At 49.9% G+C, this 25666-nt stretch overlaps 1 protein-coding gene across 1 annotated transcript in view; it reads left to right on the forward strand.

Moving 5' to 3' along the window:
• Window positions 1-25666, forward strand: part of PAPPA (pappalysin 1) — a gene marked incomplete at its 5' end in the record, with an annotated part of 243324 nt that overhangs the window by 193303 nt on the left and 24355 nt on the right. Inside the window, 4 exons of the mRNA XM_040481178.1 lie at window positions 1654-1864; window positions 2494-2665; window positions 11732-11879; window positions 17143-17252. Coding sequence (XP_040337112.1) covers window positions 1654-1864; window positions 2494-2665; window positions 11732-11879; window positions 17143-17252 — 641 coding nt within the window. The remainder of the gene's footprint in view (window positions 1-1653; window positions 1865-2493; window positions 2666-11731; window positions 11880-17142; window positions 17253-25666) is intronic.

Below are 25666 nucleotides of genomic sequence, written 5' to 3' on the forward strand. Positions count from 1 at the left end.
CCTCCTCCTCCTCCTCCTCTTCTTCCTGCTTCTCCTCCTCTTCTTCCCCCTCCTCTTCCTCTTCTTCTTCTTCCTCTTCTTCCTCCTCCTCCTCCTCCCCTTCTTCTTCTTCTTCTTCTTCTTCTTCTTCTTCTTCTTCTTCTTCTTCTTTTTCTTCTTCTTCTTCCTTTATCTGTCTCTGGAGTATCTACTGCCTTCTAGTATACCAAACAGTTTACTTTTTCACATAGTTTATTCAGTTCCTCCCTATCACACTAGAATATAAGCTCCAAGAGGGCTGTGTTTGAGGAGTTTGTCCCACCATACAGAAGAGTAGCTGGCACATAGTCAGCACTGCGTAGATGCTTGTTGGATGAATGAAGGCCTCTGTGCAATTCACATGGGCCCCTCGGATCTGCCGATGAAGGTGAGGTTAGGAGGTATGGAGTGAAGAAGCAAATAAGGAACCTGACAGTACTTTTCTGGACACTTTTCATAAATGTTTCATTTTGTCTGAAGGAGAGTTGGGGTTTGCCTCTCTCATTTGGCTCTCAGAGAAAAGGGCTCCACTGAACATACGTAGCCAACTTTCCATGGAAAATAATAACACCTTTGTCACTAGACAAAATTGGTTCGAAGCTGCAGTTTGCTTTTAGTAACTGAGGACTCAGTTGGGTCAGCTCACCATCCGAGTCTCTATTTCTCATGGGCCTGCTGCGAGAATAATTGAGTAATGTGTCCATGGCACTCAGGATGTGGTGAAGGTCCATCTCGCCCCATCTCTCCGCCCCTCCAACCTTCACGTCCCCGTAGCCTCCCACGTGCTTCCAGCCCTGCTTGTTAACACCGTCCAGTAATAACTGGGGAGACGAGCATTTCCCCTTGAGAAACCCAGGCTTCAGGTCCATCTCTAATTGTCTTGGGGGAGGTTTTTGTGCATTGACAATATATGACCTGGCAGTGAAAAGCCTAACACCTCGTGTTTTACTTTTATTTGCAACATTCCCCATCAGGCCAGCTTCCCGGTGGCAGTCAGCACGTCTGTTGGAGCTGGCACGGCCTACAGGGGAGTGCTGCTCTCTCAGCTGCTTTGGCAAAGCTTCACTGAACACTGGGGCCTGAAAGAAATATCAAGCCTCCAGATACCACAGTGCTGTCACTTCCAGGCACAAGGGGGGCTAGGATAAGTACAGGGGCACAGGGCCCAGAGAGGAACGGCAGGCAGTTTGAGGTCACATGGCACCCTGACATCAGAGCTCAGAGTAGATTCTGATAGGGGCCTCCTGTGTCAATGATCAGAAAGCAGGTACATTCATCTCTAGGCTCAGATGCCCGCCGGGCAAACCAAGGAGGATGGATGGAAGAAGCATGAAGTCTCTTTCCTATGCAGTATGTGGGGTTCAGAATCAGGAGTCAGTATCCTTGACTTTCCATTTACTATAGATGTGGGGTGAGTTACTTGCCAGGTTGGGTCTCCTTTTGTCACAGCTCTCTGGATCTCCTTAGGGTCTCTCAGTTGTAAATGGAAGGGTCTAGGATTCCAAGACCAAGAGCCTTCTGGCTCTTCAAGTTGGCTTAAGTCCAGGCAACCCGTAAGTTAGCTTGTCTGTCAGAGACCCATCCCCCACACCTTCCCGCCCCATCTGCTAAACCTTGCCCGCCTGTGTCCTCCAGGCAACAACAGCCTGCTGACCTGTATGGAGGATGGACTGTGGTCCTTCCCGGAGGCCCTGTGTGAGCTCATGTGCCTAGCTCCACCCCCGGTGCCCAACGCAGACCTCCAGACAGCCCGGTGCCGAGAGAACAAGCACAAGGTGGGCTCTTTCTGCAAGTACAAGTGCAAACCTGGATACCACGTGCCTGGCTCCTCCCGGAAGTCAAAGAAGTAAGTAGGGCTGGAAATACACACAAGTTCTGGGGGGCAAAGAGAGCCAGTTCAGGATATCTGATTACAAGGAAGCACTCGTTTCTTCGCTAGAGGGATTAGCCACTGTTGATTACGTGCTGCCCTGTGAGAATCTAGAGAGACATTGCTAGGAACTGCCTACTGGCTGTGTGACCTCAGGCAAGTGAGTTCACTTCTCTGGGCCTCTAGTTTTCAGCAATAAGATGGGAATGATAATATCAGTTACTGCATAGGATGATTGTGAAAAATAAATGAGGATGTGTATATAAAGTGTTTGCAAGGTACCTGGCACATAGTAATTGTTCAACAAATGGTGAGTGTTAATATCATCATTGTACTAGCACCCATAAGAACCTTCTAGAAGGAAAAGAGAGGACAGGAGCTTGCAGGGCTAGAATTTTATTTTAATCCACACGCAACTGAGACACTGTCTAAAACTCTTGCTTGCCTCAAGTTCTGTGAATGAATTTTCTTCAATCCCTATGCATGCCCCCCCACCAACCAAAAGGACACGTAGGGGATCAGGAATGGGAAAGGGAAAGGGGGGGAGGGCATGAGTCTAGCCATCTGGTCCTTGAGACTTCTCTTCTTTTATCTCTTCTTTGAAGACGAGCCTTCAAGACTCAGTGTACCCAAGATGGCAGCTGGCAGGAGGGAGCTTGTGTTCCTGTGACTTGTGACCCACCTCCGCCGAAATTCCACGGGCTCTACCAGTGCACAAATGGCTTCCAGTTCAACAGCGAGTGTAGGATCAAGTGTGAAGACAGCGATGCTGCCCAGGTAAGGCTCCTTGAACTTGAGGTCGGTGCTCCGGGCCCTCTCCTATCTGCTTACCGAAGACCGACCTGTGTCTGAAGAACAGTGTCCTCCAGTAGACTCTGAAGATATGGCAGGGTTGTCAATGCAGACATTAAAAAACTGGGTTCTAGTTATATTCTTTTGTAATGTCCCTGAGCCTTGTTGTCCTCCCTGAACACCATATTTTGGCTCAGAGACTCTTAGCTTTGTAAAATGTGTAGTGTTAGAACTTTTCCGAAGGAAAGCACGTATGGAATCCCATGACCTCAAGACATCAGTTGGTTCTGGCAGCATGAAGAGAAACGGAACCAGGCTCAGACTAGAAGTGTACAGTCTGGAGAACACTGGGGAAGAGAGGGAGACGAGGAGGAGATGGCAGGGTTGGGATTTTGTCTCCATCCCTTTGTGCCTGGGAGGAGGTCTGGCATTCCCACCCACTCCTGCGGGAGGAGTCTGTGACTGAAGTGCTTTTGCTGCTTCTGAGATGGGTGGGGGAATCTAGGATGGAGAAGGGGGAACAAGAGGCCAGCTCACTCCAGAGGAGCCTTAAACCCACTAGCGGTTCCACTGTGATAGAACCCGCTGTTTGGTTGGCACACTGAGCCCCGTATTTCGCAGGTGTGCAAGAACCTTCAGCCAGGTGAGGCTAGGGTTCAGCTGGATGGGCCCCAGGCTTCACCTGCAGCCAGCACTCACCCATCTTTATAGTTCCCCCCAGATGCCAGGCCCTGTCAAACCACCATCCTTAAGCCCCTCTCTCTCCTGCTCCTCACATGCAAACCAAGTCCTACCCCTTCTGCCTCCAGGACATCTCCTAAAGCTGTTCTCCCCTGTCCCCGGTGCCACCACTCTAACTCAGGCCATCGACATCTCTTTCCTGGGCCACGTGCAGCCTTCCGGTCATCTCCCTGCTTTTACCCCCCTGCCTCCCTCCAGCGCATTCTCTGCGTTTCAGCCTGAGCGATTTGTTTAGCGCATAGATCTTGTCACGACGATTCCCCTGCTTAAAACCCTTCTGGAACCAGTAACCCTCATCCTCTGTGGGATAAACTCCCAGCTCCTCAGGGTGGATTCGAGGCCTCTCCATCACCAGTGAGACTGCTTTCCCTCTTACCTCTGCATTCTCACTTAAAGAGTTTCTCTTACCTTTTCCAGCTGCCTCACTTCTAATCTTCCTTCCCAGGTCAGCTCAGGCACCCATTCCTCCAGGAACCCCTTTTACTGAAGGATGATTGGCACAGGATGTTATATTAGTTGCAGGTGTACAACATAGTGATTCGACAAGTCTATATGTCACACTGTGCTCACCACACATGTAGCTATCACCTGTCACCTCACAATGCCATCACACTACCATAGACTACACTTCCTGTGCTGTACCTCTTATCCCTGTGACTTACTATTCAAGCCTGTACCCCTACTCCCCTCCACCTGTTCTGCCCATCCCCCCCACCCTGGTGACTATCAATCCCAGGAACTCTTTCTTGAGATCCCTTCTACTGTTGGGCTCGGTGTCCCTCCTTGGCGTTCTCCAGCCCACCCACCCCCCAGCACTGGCCATACTGTGCTGCGATTCATTTCAGGTGCCCTCCTCCCCAGGCTGTGAAATGCTTGACCACCTCTTTAATCTTCCCTGAGTTTTCAGCACTTGGGACAGTGCCAGACACCTAGTAAGTGCTCAGGAAATGTCAAGCTATGAGAAAGAGCCACAGTGAACATCCAGAACCATCTCCTTATTTTCTAAATGAGAAAAACTCACGCTGGGAGAAGTCAGTCAGCTACCCAAGGTGACACAGCTGGGGTCACCTGAGTCAGAATCAGAGTCCAGTTCCTCCCAACTGCAGACAGACTGAATCCAACAGGCACCAGTTGAAAATCCTTCATAGAGTACACCCGTGGACGTCTGTGTACCCAAATCCTTCCCAGCCTTGACTGCCAGGGAAGCAGAAGCCAGTGCAGGAACAAGCAAAGGCCAGAGATTACCCCGGCCTCATGCAGGCTGATCAGCTCCCCTCTCCCTCCCTTACATAAAACTGTTGCTAACAGTTACCCAAACTGCTGAGCCAAATAATATTCTGGCCGTGGTCATGTTATCAAACTGGAACCCAGTCTGCCTGGGGCCTGCCAAGTACCTTTCATGGCCAGTTTGTATTTAAAGGAGAGGAAAATGTAAATTTATCAGACGACTCAAGCAATTCTGTTTGGCAACCGGTGGAGAGGCTAGACGCGGAGGGGCAGGGTATTGCCTGTCGGCGCAAAGAATGAGGGGACGTGTGCCAAATGGGCTCCTAATACAATTGACGTTTCTAGTTTGTACTGAAAATGAATTTCCTCTACCCTCAGACCAGGGGCCTGAGAGCCAAATCTAGTATTCACCTCAGATCCCCTCTTGCTGCCTGTAAACACAGCAGAAACTTACGACCCAGAGCATCTTGAATTAAACAGCTTGTATAGAGTCGGAATTCTTTGCTTTCCAAACAAGTTCCAGATCCTGGCAGCAGGGACAGGGACTACTATAGGGGAGGTTCGTGTTCTCCCTCCCACTGCCACTGAAAGCACATAACAAATAAAACCTCTGCTTCATTTATGCCTTGGGAGCCACGATGAACTCTGAGTTCAAATCCTGACTTTACCACTTCCTTGTGGGAGGACCCGGGCAAGTTGTTTAATCCTTTAAGAGTCAGTTTTCTCATGACTCATAGTTTGTCTGGATTATATGAGATAGTAAAAGTACAGTATGCCTACGAGTACCACGCGGAAATTGTACAGTACACAACCTGTGTCACCATATATGGCAGCCCTGGGGAAGGCACAGACCACAAACACCTCCCTTTGAGGTCACTTCTAGTGGGGAGAATCCCTGATGCTCCATGTGGGCTCCTATAGAATCTGGAAACAAAGGCAATATCTTGAAAGTTATCCCTCTGTGGGAGGCAAGCCCCAAAAAGTCAGAGAGGGCGGCATCTATCATGCATGAAACCAGAATGTGGGGTGGGGAGATTGGTGTGAACCATAGGGAAGCCCAATTTCTTGCTCAAATAAATTTTAGAATATATAGGCTCTCTAGCCTAGCAATGCCCGGTAGAACTTTCTGCTACAATGAAAATAGTCCCTATCTGTGCTTTGAGGTATGGCGGCCACTGGTCACATCTGGTGATGCAGTACTTGAAATATGGCTGGAGTGACTGAGTGACCAAGTTTTACACTTTATTTAATTTCAAATGGTTCAAATTTAAATGCAAACAGTCACACTAGTAGCTACCATATTGGACAGTTCAGCTCTCAAATTTATAGCGTTATTATTCCTGTGAACCATGACCAAGAACCTTGGTAATAACAGCTTTTTAAAGTGTTTCCAGGATGCCAGACAGGTGCCCCAGACTTTCATTCATTTCGACAACTCACAACAAACATTTGAAGAAGAAACATCATCCCCTTCTTCCAGTGAGGAAAGAAGGCTAGGAGGCTAAGTTCTTGTCCATAGTTACGAGTGAGTGGGCGGTGTTGACGGGCCCCACAGCCCTGTTCTTCCCACTACCCCCGAACATTTCCAGGGCAGGCTAGTGCCAAAGGGCAAGAACTCCATCCCCAGACAGCTGGGGAGAAGTGCTAAGTGTCCCAACATTTAATCCAGCTCAGATGTTCCTGAGCTGTCCTAGGTGATAACTCAGGCCCAGTTTTGCAGAGAAGCACTGTGGGGAATTTGCAGGTGATTAGGGGAGGAGGGACAGAGTCTGGCAGATGCGTGCACAGGGCCCGCAGCAGGGGAGGGAGAGACTAAAGGTGCTTGTCGACCAAGTAATGCTCTTAACGGGGCTTTCAGTGGCTCAGGAGGAGCAAGACCGGAAGGGTGGGGGTAGAATCAGTGATGAACCCAGTTCATCACATGGGTCACAGACGTGGCTGTGAAAGCCTTTCTGCCCCTAGTGGTATGCATCTGGCTCCTGCCTTTATGGGCTCTGCTGTGGATACAGCACAGTTCTTGCATGCACAGTGCCTCTCCAAGCAGGGGCGGCTTTTAGGCTGAGCCTTGTGAAATTCTTGCCTAGGCACTCTGGGCTTCCTAGAGGAAGTTAGAAACTTCACAGGAGGTGGACAAGACCTAGGAGATCCCCCACTGCAGCCCACTTATTTTACAGATGGGGCCACTGGAGCCAGAGAAGGGAAGGGACTTGCCTCGAGTCACACAGCAAGTCACTAGCAGAGTCAGAACTTAAAGTTTCCGATCTCCTAACCAAGGCATGACACATACCAGATTTTCTGCCCATCCTTCCTCCTACACAAAGGGCTACATGTCACCCTTGTACCTTACCTGGAAGATGCAATGTGCATATAGGGGCAATGCATTGCCTGGGGACGGAGGCAAGTAATTAATAGCAGCGGTTTATTAAGCATTTATTACTTGCTAGTCCCTGGGCTGAGTGCTCTACACGGACACATTATTTAAGCCCCACAGCATCAGTCTGGCATTGCTGCCCCATTTTGTAGATGAGGAGGCTGAGGTCCCATAAGGTAAGGTGGTTCTCTCTCTGTTATATAGCTAAGAGTGGTGGACCTGAGATTCCCGTTATTAGGTCAGCCTGCCTCCAAGGCTTTAAGCTCTTTATGTCCCATCTGTACAGCCTGGTTCTGTTCTGCTCTGAGGCTGCCATGTATCTCTCTGCCATTATTTTGTCTGCTAAGGAGAAGAAATCTGATTCTCCCCCTCTCCTCATCTCGCCTCCCCTACCTGCCTCTCCCCTCCATTGCAGTACAGGCACAGAGGCTTATAGTCAGGAGACCCAGCTCTGACACTGGTAATCTCCGTGACTTGGGCATGCTGCCTTCCTGCTGTGGCTGCTGCCACTTCTAAGATGTTGGGGATGCTTGGGTTGATTCTGACGTCGCCCTAGATATAGCGGAACGGAGTGGCCCTGAGCCTTAGGTGACAGAGAGCCCCAGTGTGTGTTTAAGCTCTAAGTGCTTCCCATAATCTAACTTACTTGGTCCTCGTGATGATTGTGTCAGGTAGTGGACCCCATGCCCATTTAGTAGCTGAGAAAATTAAGGGACATAGGTTAAGGAACTTCCCTAAATAACCATGGCTAGGAAGTTGCAGGGCTGGGATTTAAATCTCCATAGTTGGCTTGAATTTGGCTTGAGTTCATGCTCCTAACCATTACAGTGGCATTTAAAAACTCACTTTTTCACTTGCTAGCTAAACCTCAGTTTCCAAATCTGTAGCAGGGATATAATTTCTACTCTACTATATCGTTAAAAGGATTTCGAAATGCCTGTAAAACACTCGGCACATGGTGGGTATTTGATAATATAATTATGATATGCCTTCAGCCCTTCTGGGGCCCCTGTGGCTAAAGAGACTTTGAGAGAGCCACACATGCTTTTATACAGATAGATTCACAGGCACAGAGAGGCAAAATGTTTTGCTGAGGGATGCTCAGCCCTCTTGGAAGAGATTTCACTTTAGCATTTGGAATTGTGCATTCAGAACCAAGTGTACCCAGCAGGCTTCTTGCCCAGCGGTCTTTGGTTCTATCAGATTGTATCCTCAATGTCCAGTCTTCCATGGTCACAATAGACTTAACATCAAGGGTTAATTCTGAGGCTCTGTCCTAGCCGGTAGGTAAGCGCTGTGTGCACCAAGATCTAGTCCTAAAAGAGAATGTGGAAATCCAGAAAGGCTCCAGGAAGTCTGCTGTGCAGGGGACTCAGCAAAGACAAAGATGTGGAGGTGGGAAGCAAGAGGAATGTGAGACTAGAAGGAAAGACAGGTGCATAGCAAGAGATGGGGCTAGACTTGTCATCTGGGTTCCGCTCTGGAGGCCCTGGAGTGCCAGCCCACAAGCATGCCTTGTTTGGAAGTCTAAGGTGTCTTAGCAGAAGGTTGTCATCTTTTTTTTTTTCTTTAAAGCATATTTAGTCAGCAGTAGAAAGTGCCCGATGAGCTGGGCAGGAGGGAGAGGGGCTGGAGGCAGCAACACCAGTACCTTTATGTTCCCACCTTCTATGGTAGAGCCTTCTATAGTGGATTTCTCTATGGCGAAATTCCCTGAGCAGATTCCAGCTAGTTCTAATACGTTCTCTGCTGCAAACCGAGGTCCCCAGCCAACTCTGGCCCACGTAGTGCTGAGGTCTGCAGCCCTTCGGGGGCTGGAGGCCAAATGCATCATAGGCCCAGGCCAAGGCTCCAGGAAATTGGGGTCAATTCCCTACTCCCCCGAGGGCCCAGCAGAATCATGGGGCCTGGGGCTTGGGGCTCCGGGAGGGAGAGTCGGTTCTCTGAAGCCACATGAAGCTGCCTAAACTTTCCCTGATGTCACACACAATCTCTGGGGGTGGACTCTGTGAGTCGTCCCACAGCTGCATGCTCGGGATGGGCCACCCTTCTCCCGGGGCCACAGAGGTTCCCACTGCATTTGGAAAGACCCATGAGAGGCCCAGAGAGGCACCCCCCCTGCCGCCACCCCCTTTCTCTTCTGAATCCTGTCTCCTTGCAGCTGTTTTCTCAGACAGGGTAGCCTCAGCCTGCATCAGCTCTTTGAAAGAGCTTATTCATTTCCTTATACACGCACTCATTCATTTATTCCCTAATTCACCCATTTCTTCGTTTGCTCACTGATGCATTTATTTCCTCACCCACACATTCATTTATGCTCTTGCTTATTAAACAAATTCATTCCATAACTCTCTACCGATTCGCCACATCTTTTCTTTTGTTAAACAGATAGTTCTTTTTTGTTGTTGTTTTGTTTTTGAGAGAGAGAGAGAGAGAGCGCGCACACGAGCTGGGGAGAGGGGGCAGAGGGCAGAGGGAGAGAGAGAAAATCCTAAGCAGACTCCATGCTGAGCACAGGAACCCGATGCAGGGCTCGATCCCATGACCCTGGGATCTGCCCTGAGCCCAAATCAAGAGTCAGATGCTTTACCGAGCATCTGAGCCACCCACGTGCCCCTAAAACAGATAGTTCTTGAGTGAGCAAAAATATCTACTGAGTGATAAATGAATGGACCAAATTATCAGGACCTATTAGAAGTTGTGGAAGGGCCCTGAAGATGCAGGGACGAGTGGGGAACCGTCTTGGGCCTTGAGGGAGTTCATCATCTGGGTGGGAACAGATGATAAACAACAAGGCAGTGCATGGCAGAGACGTTGAGGTAGCACGCCCTGCAGAGCTGGAGCAGCACTAGGACACGATAGTTTGTGCCAGACAAGGTGCTGGGGCGGGGAGGGAAACAAAGCAGCCAGAAAGCCCTGAGTACAGAGGCGTGGTGTTGTGAAATAGCTGTGGTGCATTTGAGAACGCAGGTGATTTAAACCACAGTTCAAGGTTGGTGGTGGCATTGTAGGGAGCGAGAGCCTGGGGAATTAGCCAAGGTTAAGGCTGTGGGGGCTCCGGAGGCCAGACACTGGAGTTTGAATGGCGGCTGAAGGGCACAGGAGCCGTTGCATAGGTTTTCACATTGGTAGAGCATGATCAGCTCCTCTGGCCTCATACAGAGTTTCTCTTCTGATCAAAAGCTTGAAAGAGGGAGAGAACAGGGCACCTGGGTGGCTCAGTCAGCTAAGCATCTGACTCTTGACTTTGGCTCAGGTCATGATCTCATGGTTCGTGGCATCGAGTCCTGTGTCTGTCTCCACGCTTACAGCGTAAAGCCTGCTTGGGATTCTCTCTCTCCCTCTTGTTCTGCCTCTCTCCCGTGTGCGCTCTCCTTCTCTTTCTCTCTGTGTCTCAAAGTAAACAAACAAACACTTTTAAAAAAAGAAAGAGGGAGAGAATGTACAGTGTATTCTCAGATGGAAGGACCCCCGTCCAGAAACCACTCGTGGTTCTCCATTCTCAAGGGACAGAGTCCAAACTCCATAAGCTGACATTGAAGCCACACTCTGCTTCTGCCCTACCAACTCCTCCTCTCTCGGATCACAGGATGAGAAACCTTGGGGAGCTGTCTGTTGCTCACTGTACTTCCTTGCATTTGTGCATGCCCTTTGGCCTTCCAGAAAAGTCTTTCCATCCCTGTTCTGCCTGTGATTCAATGCATTCTTGAAAACTCCTTTCCATATATCACTTCGTCTCCGGGGCCCTCCCTGCTTGCCCCTCACAACCAAAATTACTCTCCCCACATTGTCACGGCACTGCTACCGAGCACGGTCACGCGGACATGACTGTCTCTGGCAGATACTGGCTCACTTCACATTTGGACCCCACAGAGCTGGGCACAGTCTGGGCACTAAGAAATGGTCCTTGGCTTCAGGGGAAGGTCTGACATTTCCACAGAGCTGGACCTCCCATTAGAAACCCAGACTTTGAAAGGGGGCTCAGAGAAAGGACCATGTCTGCAAGCTGCATTTGCCTACCACCTTGCAGAGGGTTGAGAAACTGTGTTGTGCCTGTTTTAAAGAGTTGATGGGAGGGCACAGATAGAAGTATCCCCACATCACCCTCCTGATGCCATTGTTGCTGGAATGCAATGGAATGGAGCAAAAGGAAGGAAGGGAAGGCAAAAGAGAGGAAGGCAGTGTCCAGGAAGAAAAAGCTTCTCGCCTGCCAAGTTAGCATGTGGCAGAGCCCTGACATGGGGTACTTTCTCACTGGCTGAGATTAAGTAAGCTTTGCTCTGTGGCTGCCTTCTCACGAACAGCCCTAGGACCCATGTTCTTCCTTGCTGTATGAGTTAGGGAGCATTTGGTCCCCTACCTTCTCAGTTATAAAAAAAAAAAGATCAACACACAAAACAAATCCCTCTGACAAATCTCTGAAAGAGCTTGAAGCTAGGACATAGGAAACCTGGGAGATGGGCTCCCTGGGGGGCTTTGAGCAAGCTTCTTTCTGCACGGAGTCCTCAGTTTCCCCATCTGTAAAATGGAGATGTGAACAGTGCCTCTAGTTCAGGGTTATTGGGTTTTGTACATGGTTCAGAAACTGGTTGTGGAACACTTCTAGGGCTCTGGGAGATAAGGAGCAGTCTCCTCGTTTCTGTTGAGGGGCTTATGATGTTGAGGGTGGTCATCCCTGTTGGTCATCCTGACTGTTCTTGCGTGGTGTTCAGGGACATGGGAGCAACGTCATCCACTGCCGGAAAGATGGCACCTGGAGCGGCTCCTTCCACATCTGCCAGGAGATGCAAGGCCAGTGCTCGGCCCCAGACCAGCTCAACAGCAACCTCAAACTGCAGTGCCCGGACGGCTACGCCATCGGTACGGTGTGTGTGTGTGTGTGTGTGATGGTGCGAGCGGGAGGGGCAGATCCTTCTGGCAACCTGGGGCTGGTGCCTCGCTGGATGACTGGGCACCTCTACCTCGTGAGGCCCTGTAAGGGGGAAACAAAGGTGAGAGGGACCAGGTCCTTGCTCCCAGAAAGAGTAAAAGGTACGAATGTTAGAGAAACAGTGGTGAGTAGGGTCTTCCTGGAGTACAGAAGAGCTGACCGCAGAATCAGGAGACAGAGGGGGCTCTCAGAGGAAGGGACGCTTACATAGGGATTTGCAAGAGCTTGTTGGGTGGGAAATGGCATTCCAGACAGAAGAAACCATGAGGCAAAGGGAAGGAGATGTGGAAGCACCTATCACATTTGGGAAAGCAATGGTGGTCCTAGCTGCCTTTTTATCTGGAATCTGAAATTTTGCATAATACTCATCATTCATGAGTACCTACTATGGGCCAGGCCCTGCATCAAGCACTGTATAGAGGCACCATATCTTATCTGCCCAATGACCTTTGACATATGAGGAAACTGGGACTTGAAGGGATAACAGAACATGCCCTGAATCCAGAGGGCTCTTCTACTCCAAAGCCCGAGTTCTTTCTGTGGCATCCCAGTTGCCTCCAACTGGAAAGATAAATAGCATTTTCAGAATATGATTTGCGTGGTGATAGGCGAGCTCACAGAGGGCTCACAGTGAGAAGAGACAACCTGGGGTTTGATGCCAGGGATTTGCCTGGTTGAAACCAGGTGCCTGGATGGATGCATTAATCACCGGCTCCGAGGCTTTCTGGGGAACTGGAGCGTGCATTGAGTCTGACCTCAGCTAAGGGCGGTGATGCTGACCTCTTGGGCTGATTCCCTAATTGACCATGATGAAAAGCCCAGGGAATTGGATGTTCTTTCTCATGGCCAGTGTGATTTATGGGATAATCACCAGGGATGTCTGGAGCAGAAGGTTATCCTGCACACAGTCACTCCCAGTTACACAGAGCCAACAAGTTCTACACCCAGCACGACGGGAGCTGTCACTTCTTGTCCAGAAGCGAGGCCCGTGGTGGGAGAGGGGAGGTGTATGGGGCCCGATCACCTTTCAAAGATGGAAACACAGAGCCTGAGAGTGCATGTCAATTCTTCACCTAAATGTAGAGTAGGGATCAGCATTCCTGCATTTGGTCCAGAGAACTTGGTGAGAGTACCTCTGAGCGCATGGTTTCTCTCTCTGATGATTCTAAAGGTACTGTAAGTTTCTACAGAGGCACCAACCCAAAGGACCCTGACCAGGATGGCTGCAGAGAGGTGGCATCTTGTGGGTCTGCCAATATAGGCGTTCAAGATGGTTGGGGCAACAGGTGTAGCAATGGTCAGTAACAGTGGCTGTTCCACCCTGAGGCCAATGCTTTCTTCTCTCCATCAGTCCTGATGGGTGTGCGAGATTCTAGACACATATGTCTGTGATGGGGACCCACCCCCAACTCAGTGTATACAAGTGAATATTCAGTGATACTCAGGACTGGTATTAAGTGGCCCTGGGAGGAAATCTTTTGATTAAGTGACTTTTATTAAAAACAAAAACAAAAACAAAAACTTATAGGGGGTCCTGGGTGGCTCAGTTGGTTAAGTGTCTGACTTCAGCTCAGGTCATGATCTCATGGTCCATGGGTTTGAGCCCTGTGTCGGCTCTGTGCTGACAGATCAGAGCCTGGAGTCTGCTGTGGATTCTGTGTTTCCCTCTCTCTCTGCCCCTCCCCCGCTCATGCTCTGTCTCTCCTCTTTCTCTCTCTCTCTCTCAGAAATAAACATTAAGAAAACTCATAAAAACAGACTTCCTGCATGTCTACATCCACTGATACGTTCAAATATATTCACACATGCAAAAATAAACACAAGCACAAATGCTTAATGACCAAACATAGACCCAAGCACATACATCATAAACTCATGCTTGGCATGTACACTTTAGCCAGATAAGTGTATCAACTTGTCACCTACACACACACACACACACACACACACACACACACACACACAGAGCTACACATAGCATGTACACACCTGTGACATAATTACACACACATCACAAGCACAGACACATCTTATGCTCTGAAACATAAAGATGTGCGGAAGGCAAACATAACTCACACATGTACACAGACACATCCTGTGGCCACTCGGGACATACACTGCATTCCCATGCCACAACCACACATCACCTGGCTCTCTGCTTACCTAGCTAGAGGTAGGCAGAGGTGTGGCAGTACTATTCCTTTGCCCACGGAGCTTTTTTGTGATGAAGCAGAAAGGGAAAGAAGTTGGTATGACACTAGAACCTGAATGTCCCTCCCTTCCAAGTACCCATGTCCCCATTGCCATGCTGATGCCCCTTTAAGGAATATGGTGATCCAGGGTGGCTGGGGGGATATGGGGGAGCTAAAAAAAAAAAAGCAGTGTGGGACACTGGGAGATAACGATTGGGAAGGAGGGAAACCTCCAGGTCCCTGCCCTTCCCCACCTGCAAAGGCCCCCACATCAGATTCCCAGGTTGAGCCCCTCCCTGGGGAGAGCCTGCCTCACTGAGGAGGGGATTTGATCAAAGGCCTTGTAATCAGGGGTGAGGGGTGTGTCCCATCACAGGGGCTTAGGCGCTGGGGGGCACATTCTGGCACCACCCAGAGGAGCTCGCTCTGGACCCCCCTCCCACTCAACACAGGCAGGCTTCTGTGGCAGTTAGGAGCCCTCAGGAAGTTGCTACAGGCAGGGGCCTGGTGAGATCACCCTCTGTAAGGATGCCAGTTCGGTTTCATATATCACAACACAGCAGCCTGGTCCTAAAGCCCTAGCACTGTGGGGAGGGGAGGGGAACACAGAGTAGGGAGCTGCGGAGAAGGGGAGGGCAGTGGTGGCCTCCTGTCTTGACCATATTTTCCCCCTTTGCCCCCTCTTGGAATAAGATAGCCTTTGTCTTTCCCTCAGAGGCGGCCTCTTGCTTTTGCAGAAGAGGATTTTATCATCACAGCCTCACTTCTGCCTTGCTTTCTAGAAGCTCCTTTAGAACGTGAACTCACGACAGACACACAGCACTGAGTTTTTCCAACTGCTTAGTGACTTGTCCCCTTTTACCATCACTCGTCTTTTTGGTACTTTTGCATCCCCTCCCCATTTCTTTTCTCTCCTCTGCCTTCCTTTCTCTTTCCTCTCTTGGTCTGTATCTATCACTGGACTTGGAAGGCAGAGGGATGTGGGTTTTAATTCTTGGGCCTCTAACCACCTTCTCTGTAGCCTGAGCTCTGTGCACTGTTCTAACCTGAGACTTGGGTGTGATGACGACCCATTGCACGGGCTGGATATTCAGGAGGATGAGCGACCTATGACAACCACCTGCCTGGCCAGGAATCTGCCCCCACTTCTGGGCTCGGTGTCCCTGTGTTTAAATAGAAGAGGTTGTAAACACTGTCCTAGACCTGCTGTCACCCCCCTCTTCGGTCCTTGTGAGTCTTCTGCACTAAAGAGGACTACAAAATGGCATTAAAAAGGGAACTGGTAGATAAACTATATATATATATAGGGGGGGATTATACACATTCAGACATCACCCTTACCCACCCACCCACATACGTGGAAGGGAGCCTATAGAGTGGCTAACAGAATAGAGTTGGCTGTCTCTTGTGATTCGCTTAATATTCAAGGGTGGTCCTGGCAGTAAGCTGGAGGAATGACCTCCTTAGGGCCTTGGTCAGATTCTGACATGTCCGTTCTTTGCCCACATGGATGAGCACCACTTGAGAGTCATGGAGACATCTCATGGGATAGGCTTGATTTTCAGGAGACTCCAGAATGCATGAGGCCAGGGCAGAGAATCAATGTACCAAATTATAGTCAACTTGGCAACCAAGTCACAGCTTGATGTCAACTGTCTTCATCTGTGAAGTCCCTGGACCGAGGGTTTCTGTGGAGCACTACCCTGTTCCAGTTCATCACCAGTGCCTTCACCAGCTACCTGATTCATTTTGTCATTCCCTTATCCAGGTACCCAGTCTTTTATCCATGCAATCCTCCATCTGTGTATCTACTTCCTCCTTCATAAGATACCAGAATGCCTACTGATCGTTTACTCACCATCCCATTCACTCACTCACTCAGTTCCTTGTCCGTCTATTCACTTACTTCCTGTCTCTTCCACTCATTCCACACATACTTGCTGAGTGCCCATCATCTGCCATGCACAGTGCCAGGCTCTGGGCACGGAATGTGGAGCACAGAGAGGGCTCAGGAGTTTACAGTCCATCAGGGGAGAAAGCCGTTGATACAACAGTCACCAAGCCATGACAAATGCTGGCATAGTGCCTGTCAGAGGGGCCTCTTGGAGCAGGTGGCACTTGGGTTGAGGTCCAAAGGGCCATAAGTAGTGCATTAGTTGAAGAAGAATGTGAAGGGTCTTGAAGGCACGGCTCGGGAGGCATGTGTGCAAGCCTGGTGCGAGCAGAAAGCAAGGGGTTAAGAGGCTGTGCTGCATTCATGGGCTCACCGTGTGCTGGGCTGATGGCTTACCAGGCACTGGGCTAGGCTCACGGATGAGTCACCCTCATCCCTGCCCGTCCAGGGCATCACTGTTACTGCGGAAAGGTAGGCACAGGGAGGGGGTAAGGCCAGCACTGAGAGACTCATCATTGCTCAGCAATGATGAGAGCACACTGCTCTCACTCAGGTGCAAAAATCAGGGCAGGCTGCTCAGAGGATTTGAACTGAGCCATGAAGAACGGATGGGATTTGACCTTGAGTAGGCAGATGGGAGTGATTCAGGAGAAGGGGTGAATGGGAGCTGAGGTATAGAGGTGAGGGGTTGTTGCAGGACTCAGATGGAAAACCTAGTGCAGTCTGGCTGGCCCACCCAAAGCGTGAAGATGGTTAATGGCAGATGAGATTGACCGGACCATGGGAGCCCATGAACGCTGGACGAAGGGGATCGCACTTTGTCCTGTTTGTGGGGAATCTTGTAAAGTTTTCAAACGAGGAAGGGCATGACCCAACTGGGCTCAGGGCCAACAAACATGGTGGTGGGAGGGTGCAGGCTAGATTGGAGACAAGAGAGCAGAGTCAGGGAGACCAGAGGCTGCCCTGCTGGAAGTTCCCTTCTTTCTCTGACCCTCAAGGCCAGGGTGGCCCAGTCCAGAGTGACAGGGCCTGCCCTGTATGAGAGCAGCCCGTGGACATCAGGGGACTGGGGGCTGAGCTGTGGCCTCACACTGTGCTTCCCCTCAGGGTCGGAGTGTGTCGCCTCGTGCCTGGACCACAACAGCGAGTCCATCATTCTGCCAGTGAACGTGACTGTACGTGACATCCCCCACTGGCTGAACCCCACCCGGGTGGAGGTGAGTGACAGAGCCGCCCCCCGTGGCGAGGGGAGGGCAGTGACCCTGTTGGCCACTCGCTATGCCCCCAGCCCGCATCAGTCCTTGTATATATGTTGAATCATTGACTTGTCGCACCTGTCGTGTGGGGTGGGAACCGTTCAGTCAGTTCTCCAGGTCCCTCCGAAGGACCTTTTACTTCCTGCTCCACTGAATCCTGATGACAGCCTAGGAATAAGAGGACTGATGTCTCCAGTTTAGAGATGAGGAAACTGAGGCACCAAGAACCACACAGAAAGCAGAGTCAGCTCACAAACCCATGTATGTCTGACTGGGAAGTCTGTTCTGGTGAGGATGGTGCAGTCTGGCTTCTCTAGATGAGCCCTTAGAAGGCCTTTCAACATTCCATGGCCTAGACTTCTGGGATCCTTCTCCACGCTTACCTCCTTTGGTGGAAAGCAGTTAATCTGCAATATGGGAATTAGTAACACCCACCGTTTATGAAGCACCCACTGTGTTCGCGTGCCCAGCACCCCGCACACAAGACTGCACTGAAACCTCAGAATCGCTGGATAGAGCAGGGGGCATGGCATCGCCTCCACCACCTACTTTTGGACACTGAGCTCTCAGGAGTGCGAGGGCTCGAACCCAAGCCTGAGTCCAAGTGCGGTGCTCTTCCCACAGTGCCAAGCTGGCATGGTCCTGGCCAGAAGGCCACGTAGGCGCCTCCTCCTGGCACCCACTGCCATTGCCCAGGCCCGCTTTGGGGCTGGCCACTCCCCCTTGTCGCCTGATCTATCCGAGGCCCTAGAGGCTTTGCGGGACCCCACTCTTGCCCTCCAGGGCAGCGGGGATCCTGGGCCTCATGTAGCACCGGTTCCGGGCACTGGCTCACCCTGGAGAAGGTGAAGGAGGGAGGCAGGGCGTGCAGGACAATGTTCGGCTATGTCCCTCCCGGCCAGGCTTTCTGCCTGCGGAGCGGGGAGGCCTTGCTGTCCTGCTGCAGATCTCGCTCCGGATAGCTAGGCAGAACCCGATACCGGGTGTACGGTTTCTCAAATGAGCTGAGGGCGTGATTGCGAGGGCTTACTCAGCACTCCGCCCGTGGAGCTGGCACTGGACTGGGCCGGCCTGCCCTGCTCCCCCATGCACCCCAGCGTTCTTCTCCTTCCTCTTTCTCACCTAAGGCCCTCTGCCCCACCTCCAACTGTAGTCCCTTCCCCCTGCCCGTCTCCGCTCTGTTTCTCTCTCGCCTCTCCCAAGACCTCTCTCGCCTTGTTCCACCTCCCGCCCACCCGTGCTCTTGCCCCTCTATCTGCCCCTGACTCTCCCATGCATACCCGAGACAGCTCTGTCTCCCTAACCTCATGCTCCTCATCTGTTTTCTGCCCTGAGCGTGCCTTTCCCCATCACGAACCCAGAGTCCCCGTGTAGATTCTCACCGAATGCCCAGTGGATGCTGGTGTGCTATTACACACCCAGGGGCGCGCACAGAACCGCCAGGTCAGAATCTCAAGGAGGCTGGAGATCCAGCACAGGCCCCTGATTGTACAGATGGAGAAACTGAGCAGCAGAGAGGGAGGGGATGAGGCCAGGGTCACGAAGGATGAGAGCTGGGATCGTGCCATGCCATGCCTCCCCTCCCTCTGCCCTGCCCTGATTCCACATACCCAAAGGCAGGGGAATCACACTCCTCCACAGAGCAGACACAGGAGACCTCCCTCATGCCCCACTACCGGAGGTCTTCTCTGTCTGGGGTTCAGACCAGTTTCCCCTGGCCCGGCTCCCACTCAGGCCTTTGCTCTGCCCCCTGGGTGAATTCCCACCCTTCCCTCTGTGAGCCTGGGCACTAAAGAGTTCAGTTATAATTCACTGTGAAATAAATCCAGGGATTTGAAAGCCTGCAAGTCCCCCCCTTCCCCAGTTGCCCACCCGCTGCCTGCCTGCCTGCCCCAACCCCCACCCAGTTCCCTGGTCTGCCGGCCTTTATTGATGCTGGCCTACGGAGAGAGCCATAACGAGGTTCAGACCTCCACCGGTCTCCGGAGGCCTCATTATCCAGGAGGAAAAAAAAATGTGGTAGAAAAAGGGAGGAGGGTGAAGGGCAGAGATTGATGATTTCCAGGAATACGGCAGAAAAGCTGGCCTCTGCTGCGCCCTTGCCCCTTGTGTGACGAGAGCGACGTGGAAACAGAGCAGGCCCTGGGTAGCTCTGCTTTCTGAGGCCTGCCTCCCAGGGCCAGCACAAGGTAGATGGGTGGGGGCCAGGCTCTTTTCCAACTCCTGTCACCTTTGTCCCCGGGTGAGGACGTGCGAGGCCACGACTGATGTTTAATGGATGCCTCCTGTGAATCGGGCACTGGGTCAGCCTTTACTTACACCCGTCCCCTGACACAGTCCGTAAGGTAGGTCTTAGTGTCTCCGTTTTTCCCGGAGAGTGAATGGCATCTCAGGGATGGAAGCCACTTGCCTAAGAGAAATTGAAGAGACATCCCGGCCAGTCTAATGCAGTTTTCTCCAGCTACCCGTGCCGTCTCTGTTCAATGCATAACAATGATAATAAAGGCAAAACGTTGACCGATGGCTTGCCAGGGACTGTGCTGGTAAATAGTTAACAACTGGCTGTCCGCCACTGCCTCCACCTCCGCCCCCTAAAATAACCGTATAGAACTCTGACTTGTAGCATCTGCTAATGACAGTGGTGTAAAGACATCCCCCCAGGGCAGAAGCCAGGTTCTCCAAGGTGCCCTCATCGCACACAATGTTGGGAAGGGACGGGCATTACCGCCTCTCACGAGCCCACATGACAGGATCTATTTTAAGTACTTTACACGTATTGGCCTGTATGACAAGAACAGTACCCACTTAGATGAGTAGAATCTCAACACTGAGGGCATGTGACTAATGCACCAGAACAGTGGCCTTTGCAAAGGGCAGGCCCACGGTCATCTTGCTTACAACGGTACTGCCCTTAGTGCTGAGTACACAGTGGGTTTCGCTAAATACTTAACGGTTGCAGGGTCAGGTGACCAAGGTTCTAGTGCAAACCCAGGCATCTTCTTGCTGTGTGTCCTTGGACAAATCCTATCATTTCTATAAGCTGCAGTTTCCCCAACTGTGGAATGAGACATAGTCCTGGATCAAGAGTCACAAACTCAAACACCCACAGGAACCAGGCAGGCAGGATAAATGGGTGAAGCAGGCCAGGCCTATTGTTCTGTATATTAAATACCTAGTCATATTATTCATAGTAGTAGCAATGTTTTACTCTACGTATTTCAGACAGACAGACTTAAAGAAAATATATCAAACACCCATGTACATACTATCCAACTTAAGAAATAAGAATTTTTAAATACAGCTGGAAGTTTTTCTTACTGAGATTGAACATATATGCTGACCCTTAGCAAGAGATTTGAGAAATTTGTATGTTTGCGGCCACTCCTGAAACCACTACCCAGGTCAGGGTCTGTGACTCCCCAAAGATCATCCCCTCCCCATGCCAGGCAATGGCTGCACCAATGAGATAACTTCTACTGGGGGTTTCTTATTCCTTTTTATTGAGGTATAATTGACATATAAAATTATATTAGTTTCAGGTGTACTAAAATGTTTAGTTTTACTTTCAAAAACAAGAACACTGTGTCCCTTCATTTTTTTTTAAAGTTCTTTCCTTTGAAAGCCCCCACTCCCCCACCCCCACCCCCCACTTTTGGAAGCGACAGGGATATGGAAGATAGGGAGAAATCTTCCTCTCCTCTAATAAATGAGATGATACAAACTCAATGACAGATGGAAATGTCTCTTGGCTCTGGTGCTGGAGAGACTGCAGGGAATGGTAGAGACAGTGGTGAACTCTGGAAAACATCCTGCTTCCCAAGGGGGCTCTCTAGCCAAGTGTGGCAGTGTGGAAATGTATGCCTAGTACGGCTAGAGTTTCCACTTTTTCTTGAGAAAAAATAAGAAATCTGGAGTCTTTAAAATGTAAAATCTCTTAATTTTTTAAAAAATACTGGCAAATAATTTTGACTTCTGTTAAGCACTTTGTGTGCCAAACCGAACATTTCTGTGGGTTGTGTAGCCTGGAAGCCGTTGGCTTGCAACCTTTGGAAGAGATAGACTCCCAGCCCTGGGCATCTGGAATTCTGGGTGTCACCAGCCCCAAAGGAGCACCTCTAATCTGCCCTGCACCTTGACTGGGTTACAGCAAATGTAGTTCACAACCTCAGAGGCTTGTAATTCCTCTAGGTACTTGAGACCTTGGATTTTATAATGGCTCCTGGAAAAAAAAAAAAAAAAAAAAAAAAAGGATGGAAGGAGGGAGGAAAGGGAGGAGAAGAAGAAAAGGATGGAGGAACTTAAGGGAAAGAAAGGAAGTCATCGTTTATTGAAGGCATCATTTATATAGGCATGGTTTGTTAGGCAGGTCAATAAATGCCACCTCATTTTGTCTCCACCATACCCCAGTGAGATCAGTAGGGTCACCATTTTACCCAGGAGGAAGCTGAGGTTCTGAGGGCTTGTCACTGCCCAATTCACATAACTAATGTGGTTCAATCAGAATTTGAACCCAGCGCGAATTCTCCTGCATTTCATCATGCAAGGCAACCACCTTCCACATTATAAATCATAATTCACCACTTGCAGACAAAGGATGCAGAATTCTGTCCTTGGAAGAGAAGGCAGCACTGTGGGAAACCCTGTCAAGAGTCCACAAGGCAGAGATAGAATGGTTCTGAGTGGACATGAAGTCCAGTCGATCTGATGTATGGATGGAGATATTGTGTGCCCTGGAGGTGAAGCCCATGGACGGAGAGATGTGTCAGGGATCCAGTGATTTCTCATTCACTCATGGACACTCCCATGCATCCACTCACTTGCTCATTGGTTCATTCACTCATTCAAAAACATTGACTATGCCCTTCTAAATGGCAGGCAGTCCTCAAACACCAGGCATACAGGGGTGGAAAATGCCTCAACTTTTAAAGAAAGCCAGAAGCTCCAGAACTGCTAACAAAAGGCATGGCAGAATTCACTCGCAGTAAGGCTTGTAAATCAAGGACAGAATTAAGGAGAAAAGAGGGCTCATCCTAGAAGGTATTAGGAGGGGTATCTGATCTGAGCCTTAGGATGGGGAGGCTCTCTTAAGATGCTTTCTCACAGGTCTTCAGCGCTGCCTGGGACCCATCTTCTCTGGGACTCATCTTTGAGACAGTCCTCCCCCACCTCTCTTTGTCTCATAGCCTCTCCACCTTTCTGAACCTTGGTCTTTCCGTTGGTCGAAAGAGTCAGCTATTTTATACTCACAGTTTTGGGGGCTAGGACACCGTAGGGTTCCAAGTATAGACCTGGAAATCAGAGAGCCGTGGGCTTAATTCCTGACTGTCATTGCCTCTGTGTCTGGTTGGGAGCAAGTTGTTTAACTCCTCTGTGCTCTGTTTCCTCCTGTGTAAACCAGACTCAAAAATAGTAGCACACTCATAGTTATGGTGAGAATTAAGTAGATGAAGCCTCAAGCACAGGGAGTGTGTTGATGAGGACGAGGATAATGATGGCAGGGTAGGTGCCTGTGCTTTGCTGATGATGAGGTGACGACAGTAGTGCCGGTGGGTGCTAATGATGGCAGTGGTGGTAGCACTGGTGGCCTGGGTGTTGATGCTGACGGTCACTACAGCCAGGAAGACAGGGCGCTCTATTCTTCCTAGGCACACCCACCGTTGCCCAGGTAGGAAACGAAAGCCATCTTACAAAACCTGGTCTGAAACCTGGCCTGCCTCTCACTGGCATCCAGAGGAACAAGGCTGACGTTTGCAGGGCCCCATCTGGGATCTCCCACTTTGTGGTGTAAATAGCCTCGCCTTCCCTTCAGCTCCTGCCCCTTACCCGCTTCCCAGTTCTCCTCACATACAGAGAGGTCCTGTGGTGAGACAGGTAGGGCGTGCAGCCCAAAGGAATAGTGGAAAATCCAAAAGCCTTGGAAAGATAAATAGGCTCCTGCGGATAGTATAAAAGTCCTTTCTCTGAACTCACGTCAGGTAAACCTCAACTGACAGAAACTTGTACAACCACACCACGACACTCCTACAGACGGATTAAATTAGCTCTCAGATAAACAGGGGGAGGGATGGGCATCAAATCCCTCGTGGGTCCTAACCCCGCTGTTTTCTATGACTTGAGCCGTTACCGAGTGCCCCTCCAAGCATCCCTGTTTTTTGGCTGGGGACAGATCCTCAGACCCAGAGATGAAAACCTGGATAAAGTGTCCCAGAGAATGAAAGCAGGTGACTCTCCCCACTTCTGGCCCTGGGGCCAGGAAGCACAGGGCACCAAAGTAGCTGGAAGCTGGAAGAAAGGAACCCTGGACCTACTCACATTCCTTCATTTGGCCAACGTGTTTGCTGTGCTCCAGGCCTGGTCCTTGGGAGAGACAGAGATGTCTAAGCCCAGGTCCTCGGTTAACCATTCCCGTACCACTTATCTCAGTGCATCATCACAACAAGCCAATGACATGGTTTTCAGGACCCATTTCACAGGCAGGAGAACCAAGCCTCAGAGTGGAAATTAAAGCAAATTCAAGTTGAATTGCATCCACATCTGACTTACCTCAAAGCCCAATGTCCTTCCCATATATCACCTTTTCTAGGTGTAATGGGAGAAGGTAGACAGGGACAGTAGGGGCAGTAGGGGACTACGTAGTAGACTTCACCTTGCATGATTGATGGTCACATCCTCAAGTTACATTGTTTGTCCAAGACCTTAATTTAATTCCACCTACACTAAACTGGTCCTGTAAACTAAACACTGTGGTAGGCTTTGTAAGGGCTCTTCTGATACTCTAGAAGAGAGGAAGCCAAGTAAAGAAAATACAGCCTATTGATAAAATCATCTCGATTTTGAGATGTAGCCATTCATTTATAGCAAAAATATTTCGTGGGCATCCTCCATGTGCCAGGACGCCATGTTCCACGATCCAAGGGTGAACCAGAGATGATGTGTGGCAGAGAAGAAAGGCACCAACCCAGTCTTAGCCAGATCTTGGAGTCATGTGATTCCCTTTGTTCCAAGCTCACCAAGAAACCTAATTCCAGTTGGGTTCCCACAAAGGTCTGTCGTCATGGAGAAAAATGGGTTAGTCACATGGTTTTCTGTATTCTGGCCCATTTGACTGTTCATTTCTTAACTGAAATTAATCAACTGGCACCCATCCAGGAGAGCGAGCCCTTATCATATAGACTTCCATGGCTGGTCCCTCACACAATTACCTCTCGTTGCAAATCTGAGCATTCCCTCCAGGTTATTTTTATTTCATTTTTTACAGAAATCATTGTAATTTTGGCGTGAAATGTAAGGCATCTATGGCAGAATAGAGAAAGGAGCTTCTGGGATCATTATGTTAGCCCCATTCCTAATGTTATTTACCTTTCTAGTTTTAGCTTTCCTTTTTTCACCTCCTTTAAGAATTATCCTCCTATTGGGTTTTATGTTACGAGCTGCCTTAAATAATTTCCAAAACAAGTGCTTGCTTCCAAATCCCAGTTTCTTCACTAAACAGTTATGCAGCCAGGGGAATTTATTCTCCTTATGCCCCGAGATTGATGCCCACCTCACCTCATGACGAGTAATAAATAAGATAATGCATAAAGTAATTAGTACGAATGTACTCAATATATTTTAGTTGTCATTGTCGTAGTAATAATAATTATTATTAAAGGAGGCTATAAATAAATGCGTACATGCATACCTATAAGCTCTGAGGGGGTTGGGGAAGGCACCACAGAGGAAGTAAGTCCTGAGCAGCAGTTTAAAAGATAACTGAAGATTCCCCAGGAGGCAAGATGGGGAAGGGCATTTCAGTGAAGGAGAACAGCCAGGACAAAGTCACAGGGGTGTGGGAGTACGGACAGTGTCAGGGGATTGTGAGCGGGCCCATATGGCATGGCGGCAGGTGGAGGCAGGGAGGGTTCTCTGTGTCTCCAAGGGTTCTGAACCAGCCCACTGCTCTCAAACTGTAGTATATATCAGAACCATCTGGCAGGCTTGTTTTTAAAATGTAGAGTCCCAGGCCCTGGCCCTGGAGGTTGGGATTCATTAGATCCAAAGCAGCTCTGAAAAATCTGCCTCCTTAATGTGCTCCCACAGTGCCCCTGATGAAGATGGTCCTCAGCACATGCTTTGGGAAACCCTGCTCCACACTGCTCTCCCATCGTCCTGCTAGGGCCGGATATCCACTCTGCCTCATCCGCTTCCTCCCTCCACCCTCCCTCCACCAGCCAAGAATTTCCTGAAGGGCCTTTCTAATCACGTCCTTATCCTCCCAATTCTGTTTCTCTCCAGCCCCTATTCCTGCCGGGAAAATACAGAATCATGACACCTACAGCAAACATATTATTGTGATCTTATGATTCCTGTTATTTACAAGTACCTGGGCAAATTAT

This window comes from Herpailurus yagouaroundi, unplaced genomic scaffold (assembly GCF_014898765.1).
Source record: "Herpailurus yagouaroundi ecotype Mexico unplaced genomic scaffold, PumYag 160, whole genome shotgun sequence".
In the NCBI taxonomy this organism is placed as follows: domain Eukaryota; kingdom Metazoa; phylum Chordata; class Mammalia; order Carnivora; family Felidae; genus Herpailurus; species Herpailurus yagouaroundi.